This window comes from Bombina bombina, chromosome 1, assembly GCF_027579735.1.
Source record: "Bombina bombina isolate aBomBom1 chromosome 1, aBomBom1.pri, whole genome shotgun sequence".
In the NCBI taxonomy this organism is placed as follows: domain Eukaryota; kingdom Metazoa; phylum Chordata; class Amphibia; order Anura; family Bombinatoridae; genus Bombina; species Bombina bombina.
In genome coordinates, this window is record NC_069499.1 from 54,757,897 (window position 1) to 54,770,618 (window position 12,722).

Sequence of the window (12,722 nt, forward strand, 5' to 3'; positions counted from 1 at the left end):
GATCCTCGTTATTCCAGCCCACCTCAGCTGCCACAATATTAAATTCAATGGCATACTCAGCAACGGTACAGGTACTCTGAAAGATTGACAAGAGCTGCTTGGCAGCAGAGGTGTAATGAGCCAGTATATTAAAAACCCTATGAAAGTAGGCAACAAATACGGGGTTATCGTATATCACAGGTTTATTGTTCTTCCATAGAGGATTGTTCTTCCTTATCCGAGAGCAACGAAATCAGGAAGTCAACCTTTGACCTATCAAATGGAAATGCCTAGGGGACAAATTCGAAGTAAATGCCCAATTGGTTAAGGAAGCAATGACATTAACTCAAGTTGCCCCCATAACGCTGAAGAAGGGGAGCTGGACCGGTCATACACGCACAATGTCACAATCACTGCAAAGAAAACCAGAAACAGGCCTGCACTCCAAGAAACATAAGGAAGGGTAAGTAACCCTGACACTGGATTTTAATTAATTTAAAGTTTGTAATAATTACATGACTAGTAAAGGTATTTGCAATTTTACAAATGAATTTTTTAGTTAAAAACAGGACATCTGTTTAATTACCTTTGAAGTGGCCAATAATATACTGTTAAGGTCCATCTTGTTCCTTTTTGTAACGCCACCAAAATGATGAAGCTGCAAAAACTGTCTATGCGTAAACAAAGGTACAGTCAAGGAAAGCTTGTATGTTCCTAGGTCCAGGCTATAAATACAGTAAGCTGCTCAATCATTATGGGAATGGCAGTAAGTAACCAAGCCTAGCATTCGTACCAAACATATCCTAATTTACATAGCAGATATATGAAGGTGCCCATCAATATAAGCATTCATTTTGTTGATATCTGTCATGTTTCTGTAGGAGCTAGACATGAAAATCAAAACTAAAATTTTGTGGTTCAGATAGAGGATACAATTCTGAGAGACCTTTGAATTTATTTCTTTTGAAAAATGTACTTTGTATTTTAGTTATTCTTTATTGAAAAGCATATCTAGGTAGGCTCAGGACCTGCAAAGCACTGCTGGGAGCTAGCTGATAATTGGTAGCTGCTCACATATGCAATCTTCTGGGGTTGTCATATTCCTTGTTCAGAGAAGAATTGCCTAGTATTTCGGGGGTTGGAGTGACCTTACTCGGTGGGATCATGCTGATATACTTCAGGAAAGTTTTCCTCTGTGAAAAGCACAACTGGGCTAAAAGAGGCTGCTCCTAGGGGGTAACTCGCCATAGAACTAGCTACTGTTCGGTTGTTCGTTCCTGGTAGAGCTCTTCTCTTTGTGTATGCACATATGCACCTTTTCAGTGTCTCAGCAGATGTGTTCAGTTAGGTCCCAGTAGTGCATTGCTGCTCTGGACCTGACTTTAACAGGGTTATATAATTATATGCAAGCAATAGTGCAATAATAAAATATGCTGACATATTAGTGCATTTTCTTTTTGCAATTGTATATCCCTTTAACTGGCAAGTTAGAGTCTGCAAAATAATACTTTGCTTAAAGAACCATTACATTGAATAGTTAAAGGGACAGTCTACCATAGAATTGTTATTGTTTTAAAAGATAGATAATCCCTTTATTACCCATTGCCCATTTTTGCATAACCAACACGGTTATATTAATACACTTTTTACCTCTGTGATTACCTTGTGTCTAAGCCTCTGAAGACCCTTATTTCAGTTATTTTGCATATTAGTCAATCAGTGCTGACTCCTAGGTAACTCCATGGGAGTGAGACAATCTTATCTATATGGCACACATGAACCAGCGCTGTCTTGCGTAGAAATTAGCATATGGGCCTACCTTGGTTTAGCTTTTAACAAAGACTACCAAGAGAACAAAGCAAATATGATGATAAAAGTAAATTGGAAAGTTCTTTAAAATTACATGCCCTATCTGAATCATGAAAGTTGAATTTTGCCTGGACTGTCCCTTTAATTTAGGCTCCTTCTTCAAATAAAAAAAAAATTGTGGTGGATTATATTATAATTAGAAATACTTCTTTACAACAATCCTATTAAAAAAGTTACATTGTAATATAATCTGCGCATTTGATCAGCATATGAGCATTCACAATCACTTTAACATATGTATTCAGTTTATAATGCGGTGCAACATTTATTGGATAATTTAATTTAACAATAAGCGATTTAGCTTATTGACTCTGAAAAGTCTATGAAAAGGGTAATGGGGGTGGACCTGTGACTGCAGATTAATCAGTTCCTGATTATTGTCATGATCCGTTGTCACCAAGAAGCGCTTTAAAGGCAGTTTGTGTTTGGCTTCACATGACAAATGATTTCTTAGAGCGCAATAATACGCTGATGTGTCGGGTTAAGGCTTTTGTATTTGTGGATGGTTTTTTTATATTTCTGGTTGAAAAATGAGTCAATATTTGTGTGTATGGTTTTCTTCTGTAATGTAGAAATATAAAGAGAGGCAAGGACTTGATTTTCTCACATAGGGATATTCTAGAATTCTGCTCTTAAAGGGTCATTAAAACCACATTTTTTCTTTCATGATTTAGATAGAACAGACAATTTTAAACAACTTTCCAATTTACTTCTACTATCAAAATGTCTTCAATTTCTTGTTATCCTTTGTAGAAAAGCAGCAATCTAAGCTCAGGAGTGTCCACGTGTCTGCAGCACTATAAGGTTTTATAACAATGTTATACATTAGCAAGAACACTAGATGGCAGCAATATTTCCTGTCATGTTGTGCTTCAGACATGTGCACACCCCCTATCTAGATATCTCTTCAACAAAGATTAAGATGAGAACAAAGCAAATAAGATAATAGTACATTTGAAACTTTTTTTTAAATTGTATTCTCTATCTGAAAAATGAAAGAAAAAATGTGGGTTTTATGTCCTTTTAAGGAATAACCATCTTCTATTAAGAGTTTCATACTTTTTTTATTCATTGGCAGTAAATTCATAAGTATAGGTAGATCTGATATCTGTGGTTAATATACGAGAACTGGTTTTGTTGTTTAAAAAAAAACAAAAAACCTTAATTACCCATTTCCCAGTTTTGCATAACCAACACGGTTATAATAATAAACTTTTTACCTCTGTGATTACCTTGTATCTAAGCCTCTGCACACTGCCCCCTTATTTCCGTACTTTTGACAGACTTGCATTTTAGCCAATCAGTGCTGACTTCTAAGTAACTTCACGTGCATGAGCTCAGTGTTATCTATATGGCACACATGAACTAATGCCCTCTAGTGGTGAAAAAATGTCAAAATGCATTCAGATTAGAGGCAGCCTTCAAGTTCTAAGAAATTAGCATATGAGCCTACCTAGGTTTAGCTTTCAACTAAGAATACCAAGAGAACAAAGCAAAATTGGTGATAAAAGTAAATTGGAAAGTTGTTTAAAATGGCATGCCCTATCTGAATCATGAAAGTTTATTTTTGGCATTGACTATCCCTTTAAAAACCAACCGGTTAAGTTTTACAGTTGGTCCATTGAAGTAAATAAACGTATATAACTTTATGAGAGGTATACGTTATAAAATGTGGTTGACCAGTTGGATTGATTGTGGTAACCTGTAGCATGTATGTTTTTTATTTCTTTTTGTTTAGTTTGTTTGTTTGTTTTATTGATATTATGTGATATATTGAGATTGAGCCGGACAAACACGAAAACTCCTGGAATATGTAGACAGTTTTAAGGTGACTCCGGAACTTCTTCCTATGTTCATTTGGACTAAGAACCTTTGTATTTGTTTCGGAGCGGCTCTGTAATGGATGTCTACTCATTTCTTGACATTTTGCTTAAAAACTCTATAAAGACAATAAAATATATTTTTTTTAAAAACAAACAAAAAACAACAAATTTTTAATTAATAATTAAAAAAATTTCCACTGCACTTCTAGTATATCATTTGTTTAGTTCTCTTGGTATCCTTTGTTGAAAAGCATACCTAGGTACCCTCAGGAGCTGGAAGCTAACTGCTGATTAGTGGCTACACATATATGCCTCTTGTTATTGGTTTATCTGATATGTTCACCTGGCTCCCAGTAGTGCACTGCTGCTCCAACAAAGGATACCAAGAGTATAAAGAAAATTTGCTAAGAGAAGTTAGTTAGAAAGCAGTTTAAAATGTAAGCTCTATTTGAATCATGAAAGGAAATAATTGGGTTTCATGTCCCTTTAAGTATTAAACTAACAGGTGACAGACGGCTCACTAGCTAATAAGGACAATTGTCACTGTTTCATAAGTGAACAGCAACACAACCCACATGAATAAAAAACATTTTTTTGAAAAACTGGAACATCCATTATAAAAAGTGCCCTTTTTCAGACGCAGGAAAAAAATAAATAATAATTGCGTTTTGCAGAACATTTATATATAAATTGTTTCACAGCAAACGTAAATCCATGAAAGCAAATTCTCTGGACAACATAAGATGGCTGAATACTCCTGTGAATAGTAATCGCCTGTCACATGAATTCAGAGGAAACATCTGCATCTGTATAGTTTATTAGCGCACTCCACAATAAAGATAATTACAAAGTAACATTGATACCAGCTTCTGAATACATAATGCGATCACATGTAAACAACTGGCTTGTATGGCTGTATGAGGTAGAGTTTAGCATCACAATCATTCCTGTCTAACAGAGCTTACCATCTAATGTAGGTACATAAATAATCTAACCCCTTCCCTGCTGGACAGGCTAATATGCAATATATACGTGCGTCTGTGTGTGTATGTATATATATATATATATCCAATGGTACGCACTCTCACTGACTGCAAATCGACTACTAGGGATCGGTGAATGTTTTGCAACATTTGAAAAATTAAACAAATTTTAACATTTCATTTGTTCATTTGTTTAGAATTTCGAATATTTGTACAGCATTCTAACATAGTATTTCTAATGCTTTCTTTAAATTTAATATTTGATTTGAATTTTTCCATAATTGCATGATTCGAATCAATATATTTGAAATTAGAAAAATTTAAATTGATATATTTTTTATAATATTTCTAATTCTTTAAATTTAATATTCAAATGATGCAATATTTAATATGGAAAATGTTGAATCAATATAGTTGTATCTATTATGTATCAATTTACTAAATTTTCTTCCACATTAACTATTAAACTTCTGAATAGTATTTGGTATATCGAATGTTACATTCAAAATGCTTAATGTGGATATTCAATCTAATTATGAACATTAGAAAATGAAAATAATATTCGAAAACCACAAATTGCACTTTCACCACATTCGCCCAGCCCTATCGACTAGCAGGGTGCCGGCTTGAAAAGTATAAATGCAGGCACTAAAGCAGGCACTCTCAGGATCTGAAATAGTGTTCACACTTTATTTATGTAACATGACACTTCGGGGACTGTGCTCCCCTTTTTCAGACAAAAGGTGCTCTTTAGTCTGAAAAAGGGGAGCACAGTCTCCGAAGTGTCACCTTGTCACATAAATAAAGTGTGAACACTATTTCAAATCCAGAGAGTGCCTGCGTTATTGCTTGTACATATATATATATTTACACATACACACTCACACACTGTATGTGTGTGTATGTCTGTGTATATATATATATATATTCATATAAATTATATATAATATATAATATGCATTTATGTAAGTAGTGGAAATTATACTTGTTTGTATGGAGTAGGAATTATATTTTTGCATGATAATAATGTTTATTTTCAATATAATTCTGAGGAAGAATTAATTATCAGCAGGACCAATCTATGTCTATTTCCATAAATAAATGTGTGCTGGAGATTAACCAACGGCATGTATGAAAAAGATAATGAGAAACGATTTCTCTGTTTATCTCACATTAAACCCATAATCTGTGTTCACACTGCAGGTGCCACCTTGTGGCCAAATAAGTCTCTGCACTAACAAGACAAATGTTTGCTGGTCTTAGACTGATCCATAAAATCCCTTCCATGCAAATGTTTTTATTTTTTTGACTCATATGAAAGCTATATTTACATCTCCAAGCTACTCATATAACTTAAAGGAACAGTCTACACCTTAGTCATCGTAAAGTCTTACCTTAGATTAAACTGCAAATAACCTCCTGCGCCCTTTCTATATCATGCAGCAGGAATAGTAAAAAAGTTATTATAAAATGAATAGTGTTTCTGGCCAGTTTGAAATGGCTGCAAAGTTCAGCCCACTGATGACATCATGATCTGGGCTGCATATGGCATCCAATTACAAAAAGGCTCACTAAAAGGCTCACTAGTTGGATTTAACAGACTGTTAATGCTATTCAGCAGAGTGCTTAGATACAGCCCAGATCATGATGTCATCAGTGGGTGGAGCTTGGCAGCCATTTTCAAACTGGCCAGAAACAATATTCATTTTAAAATAACTTTTGTATATATAGCAAGAGAGGCTTTCATATGCATAAAAAGAATAAAAACATATGCATGGAAGGAATTTTATGGATCCTCCTCCTGCTGCATAATATAGAACATGTGCAGGAGACTATTTGCAGCTTAATCTAAGGTAAGACTATAAGATGACTAAGGTATAGAAGACTTTTTATCTAAGTTATTATTTGTCACTTTATAACTCAGCCCTTTAACTCCTCCCATTGCTCCATTTAAAGTGAAGGTAAAGTTTGCCGGTTTTCTCACCTTTACTATATAGCTAACATACTATACAGTGTGATCGCTATTTTTTTTTAAATTATTTAAATATGTGTTATTGTATTTTTATCTAATGTTATTTACATATTTTGCTGGTCTTCGCTCCTCCCTCCATGAATTTCCAGATTTTACAGTGTATTACGTACAGAGCGGTCCCACCTGCTCTATACGTACTTCAAAAGCGCGTTCTCGTTTGCTGGACAAAGTGTGCATGCGCACACCTCGGCTTATCGTCTATTTGCACCTGCGTGAGTGAAATTCTTACGGAGTAAATATTTTCTGGTCTCTATAGTAAGTGCGCATGCGCTAAACTGGAGCGAGTCCGGGTAGGAAGTTAAAGTAAATAATGCCAACGCATGCACAGAACGTCCAGCAATGTTGTGACGTCAAATGACGGCCGCCTAACGGCCAGACTGACTATTGGCTGTTTCAAGAACGTGACCGGAGCAACAAAAAAAAAACAACAAAAAAACGGGCTGATTTGGAAACTATTAGAAACGGAAAAAAAAGGCTTATAACTATGTAAATATATTAAAATAATTAAATTGATGAATGAAAGTACCTCTCATTTTATAAGTATTTACATTGCCACTAATCGAATCGTGCGAAGTTTACCTTCACTTTAACCCCTTTCTACAACTCATCCTATTCGATATAACCCTTTCCTCTAACTCCTATTGTTCCAAATAACCGCTTCCTCTAATTCCTTCTATTGCTCCATACAACCCATTCTTCTAATTCCTCCTCTCGTGCCATATAACCCTTCCTATATGTAATCCTATTTGTCCATATAATTTCACATAATCACAAGGTGATCAGACGTCAGAGTGTGTAGGTCAGAGAAGATATATATGGACCAGTCGAAGCACATTGTGAAAAAAGCGCCCCACAAAGGAATCTTGAAGGCACAGAAGTATCTCGTATATGCGTAGCTGTCCCAGGCAGAGTGACTCAGCAAGAGAAATTTGAGCATAGGACCAGAGAGAGGCAGCTTTTTCCTTGTTGTGCCTGAAAAAGAGATTACAGAGAAGAAAATTATTTTAGGACAACCCAGGAAATAAAAAAGGTTTGATTATTATATTGCATCTTTCACTATTGCTTATCTCTCAACATATACAGAAGATTTCCAGTTCTGAGAGGCCTATTCTGTATGAAGGAGGATTGTGCGTGAGGCTGGGTGTCCTTTGGGAGAGCTATGAGTGAGGGGGGCAAAGTAATGGAAAGAGTTGGTCAGTAGTTGGACATGTGGAGTATTTGTGGAAGAGTCTGGGCATCCTTAATCTCACTAGGGAAGCTGGGACAAGAGCGACAGATGGGCAGAGTTTCCAAACCGTAACAATACCTCAATATGTAGGACAGTTGGAAGCTCTGCTAATGCCACCACTGAAATTGTGCACGTCTTTAGCGCAACTTTAGAATTTTACAGGGGTAATGTCCTCCACATCATTTTTAAGATATTACAGCAACGAGAAACCAAAAAAGTTATTGTGTGGGTTGTTGAGTGAGTGCAGCCATTAATAGCTCATGCAGTAACAGGGCAATAACACACCTCTGAAACTATGAGAATAACTGAACAACACTTTGACATCACTCTTACCAAAATCAGATCCATATAAGATGTGCCTTCCCTTACAGAAAGGGCTAGACAAGAATTTGCAGCTGGCATACTCCAAGGTAGCCCCATAACTAGCCTAGCACTGCTGCAGTCCTCTCTAGCACCCTAGGGGTTAACCTTTTTAGCTACTACATAAATACATGTTGCTTCTCCTCTCTGTCCTTTCTAACCATTCATTTTGACCCTCCTCTCACATTTGGTTCCATAAAGAATCACTTGCAGCGTCAAGGCATAGCAGCTCCAGAGCTGAATATGGGTATTGTGCCAATTAGAGCCAGATATGTGTATAGCCACAAATCCCCGGCCGTGATTGCCAGCTCCAACAGCCATCAGCCCTAATACTCTGAGCAATCAGCCGTAATATTGTGATGCACAAGTAATATCAATGCTGAAATCCTAAAACACTGAGCCGACTGCCGTTATATGTGCTATCATAGTGCTGATATGCCCCATTACTATTACCCTGCACTATTAGTGATAATAGTACGCTTCATTGGCTGTAATACCCTGCACTATCAGTGATAATAGTACTATCCACTGGATGTAATACCCACTGCTATAAGTGATAATAGTACGATACACTGGCTGTAATGCTCTGCACTACCAGTGATAATAGTATGATCCATTGGCTGTAATAAACTGCACTATCAGTGATAATAGTACGATCCACCGGCTGTAATACCCTGCACTATCAGTGATCATAGTATGATCACTTGGCTGTAATACCCTGCACTATCAGTGATAATAGTACGATCCCCTGGCTTTAATACCCTGCACTATCAGTGATAATAGTATGAGCCTCTGGCTGTAATACCCACTGCTATCAGTGATAATAGTACTACCCACCAGCTGTAAAACGCTGCACTATCAGTGATAATAGTACGATCCATTGGCTGTAATACCCACTGCTATGAGTGATAATAGTATTATCCACTGGCTGTAATACCCTGCACTATCAGTGATAATAGTACAACCCACCGGCTGTAATACCCTGAACCATCAGTGATAACAGTACGATCCACCAACTGTAATACCCTGCACTTCCAGTGATAATAGTATGATCCAATGAATGACTATAATACCCTGCACTATCAGTGAAAATAGTATGATCCAATTACTGCAATACCCTGCACTTCCAGTGATAATAATATGGCCGACTGGCTCTAATACCTTGCAGTATCAGATAACAGTATGATCAACCGGCAATAATACCCTTCAGCTCCATCCCTAATATCCTTTGTCATCTACATTGTCCTCTGACCACTACTAATGCCCTTAGCGTGTATCATGGATTCTGTCCCCTGTAAAAGAAAAAGATCTAGACCCATCTACCTAATAGGCCAAATTTTTTAAACTCACAAAATGGCTTTACCATAACATCCACCATTGTAGTATTCTGGATAGGGGGGATAATGAGGTCATCTGAGAGCAGAAACAGGGTTATCCCAGGAGCATGTCTGAGTGGTAGAAGAGTGCTGTTGGAGTGGTCCAAGCTATGGCTGTGCCCACTGGTAGATCCAGTGTTGTGGCTGGTCAGGGGCAGTTTTTGGGCATGGCTAGATGGATGGGCGTGGCCGTGGTGTATAGATTTAGGTAGGTGGATTGGGGCAGAGCCTGGACATATTTTAGTGGGATTTAGATGTCTCCTGTTTCACTCTGTGAAAACTGAAACTAACAAGGACAATAAACACCTCTTGGGTAAAACTTGTACTTGCTTGTACTAAAGCAAACTCTAGAAAAATCTGCAAATCAATAGCTGGTTTAGGCAAATTTAAGACAACCTAAGTTACAGAAGGAAGTTTGGGACAAGCACAATTTTTACCCAAAAGCAATTGGTGTTTAATAGTCCCTTTTCTATAGAAGCAGAGACATATTCTGTATAAATCTCCAATGTAAAATCATTCCCTGGCATTTTCATCCCTCTTAAGAACCAGTTGTTGTCTTTTGCATATTATTTAAATATTAGTTCCTTTTGCCCCATATTTAAAGGGACAGTCTACACCAGAATTTTTATTGTTTACCTGATAAATGTATTTCTTTCTTGACACGGTGAGTCCATGGATCATCTAATTACTATTGGAAATATCACTCCTGCCCAGCAAGAGGAGCAAAGAGCACCACAGTAAAGCTGTTAAATATAACTTCCCTTCCCTCCAACCCCAGTCATTCGACCGAAGTAAAAGGAGAGAAAGGAAGCAACAAGGTGCAGAGGTGCCTGAGGTTTATAACATGACAAAAACCTGTCTTAAAAAACAGGGTGGGTCGTGTCAAGAAATAAATACATTTATCAGGTAAGCATAAATGTTGTTTTCTTTCTAATGACACGGTGAGTCAACGGATCATCTAATTGCTATTGGTCAATACCCAAGCTAGAGGACACAGATGATAAGGGAGGGACAAGACAGGAACCTAAACAGAAGGCGCCACTGCTTGAAGAACCTTTCTCCTAAAAGAAGCCTCAGCTGAAAAAGTGTGAAGAAAGGACCAAGTTATAGCCTTGCAAATCTGTTCCACAGAAGCTTCTTTTTTGAATGCCCAGGAAGAGGAAACAGCCCTCATAGAATGAGCAGTGACTCTCTCAGGAGGCTGCTGTCCAGCAGTTTCATAGGCCAAGCGAATGATACTCTTCAGCCACAAAGAAAGAGAAGTAGCCGTTTCCCAGAGAAAACCACAAACAGAGCAGAAGACTTGCAAAAATCCTTAGTCGCCGGTAAATAGAATTTTAATGCACGTACCACATCTAGGTTGTGCAGCAGACGTCCCTTATGAGAAGAAGGGTTAGGACATAAGGAAGGAACAACAATCTCCTAATTAATGTTCCAATCCGAAACCACTTTAGGGAGAAACCCTAACTTAGTACGCAAAATGACCTTATCCGAATGAAAAATAAGGTAAGGAGACTCATACTGTAATTCCGAGAGCTCTGAAACTCTACGAGCAGATGAAATAGCAACAAGAAACAAGATAACAATTTAATATCTAAGGAATGCATAGGCTCAAACGGAGCCTGCTGAAGAACTTTAAGAATAAGGTTAAGACTCCAAGGAGGAGGAACAGGTTTAAACACAGGCCTGATTCTAACCAAGGCCATACAGAACGATTGCACGTCTGGTACATCCGCCAGACGTTTAGGTAACAAAACAGACAAGGCAGATATTTGACCATTCAAAGAAATTGCCGATAAACCCTTCTCCAAACCCTCTTGGAGAAAAGACAAAATTCTAGGAATCCAAACTCTACTCCAAGAGTAGCCTCTGGATTCACACCAATGCAGATATTTACACCATATCTTGTAGTAAATCTTCCTGGTAACAGGCTTACGAGCCTGAATCATGGTCTCAATGACTGACTCAGAAAAACCATGCTTAGATCAAATTAAGCGTTCAATCTCCAAGCAGTCAGCTTCAGAGAAACTAGAATTGGGTGAAGGAAGGGCCCTTGAAGTAGAAGGTCCTTCCTCAGTGGAAGTCTCCAAGGAGGGAGGGATGACATCTCCACTAGGTCTGCATACCAGATCCTGCGAGGCCACGCCGGTGCAATGAGGATCACCAACGCCCTCTCCTGTTTGATTCGAGCAATGACCCGAGGAAGGAGAGTGAACGGAGGAAATAGGTATGCAAGACTAAAATTCCAAGGGACCGCCAGAGCATCTATCAGTACAGCTTGAGGATCCCTCAACCTCGACCTGTGCCTCGGGAGCTTGGCATTCTGACGAGATGCCATGAGATCCAGTTCCGGCTGTCCCCATTTGAGAATCAAGCTGTAAAACACTTCTGGATGGAGTTCCCACTCCCCCGGGTGAAAGGTCTGTCTGCTCAGAAAATCCACTTCCCAGTTGTCCACTCTTGAAATGTGGATCGTAGATAATCAGCAGTTGTGGGTCTCCGCCCACTGAATAATCTTGGCTACCTCTGTCATGGCCAAGGAACTACGAGTTCCTCCCTGATGGTTGATGTAAGCCACTGAAGTTATGTTGTCCGATTGAAACCTGATAAACCGGGCCGAAGATAACTGACCTCTGTCAGAAATATTTTCATTGATAGGGAATCTGTTATGGTTCCCAAGAATACTACCCTTGTAGCTGGAATTAAGGAACTCTTTCCCAAATTCACCTTCCATCCGTGAGAGCGCAGGAAGGATAACAACATATCCGTGTGGGAGTTTGCTTGTTGAAAGGATGGCGCCTGAACCAGAATGTCGTCCAGATAAGGCGCCACTGCAATGCCCCGTAACCGGAGCACCGCTAACAGGGATCCCAGGACTTTTGAAAAAATTCTGGGAGCTGTGGCAAGGCTGAATGGAAGAGCCACAAACTGGAAGTGTTTGTCTAGAAATGCGAACCTCAGAAACTTGTGATGATCCCTGTGGATGGGAACATGCAGGTACATGTCCGTTAAATCTAATGTTGTCATAAATTGACCCTCTTGAACAAAGGGAAGAATGGAACAAATAGTTTC

At 38.3% G+C, this 12,722-nt stretch overlaps 1 protein-coding gene across 5 annotated transcripts in view; it reads right to left on the reverse strand.

Annotated features, from left to right (window-relative positions):
- Positions 1-4,472: 4,472 nt before the first annotated feature.
- ADCK1 (aarF domain containing kinase 1) overlaps positions 4,473-12,722 on the reverse strand; it is a 137,882-nt gene continuing 129,632 nt past the window's right edge. For all 5 annotated transcript variants that reach the window (XM_053697355.1, XM_053697356.1, XM_053697358.1 and 2 more), the window contains one exon: positions 4,473-7,658. In XM_053697355.1, the coding sequence (XP_053553330.1) occupies positions 7,487-7,658 (172 nt within the window). In that variant the 3' untranslated portion in view covers positions 4,473-7,486. The remainder of the gene's footprint in view (positions 7,659-12,722) is intronic.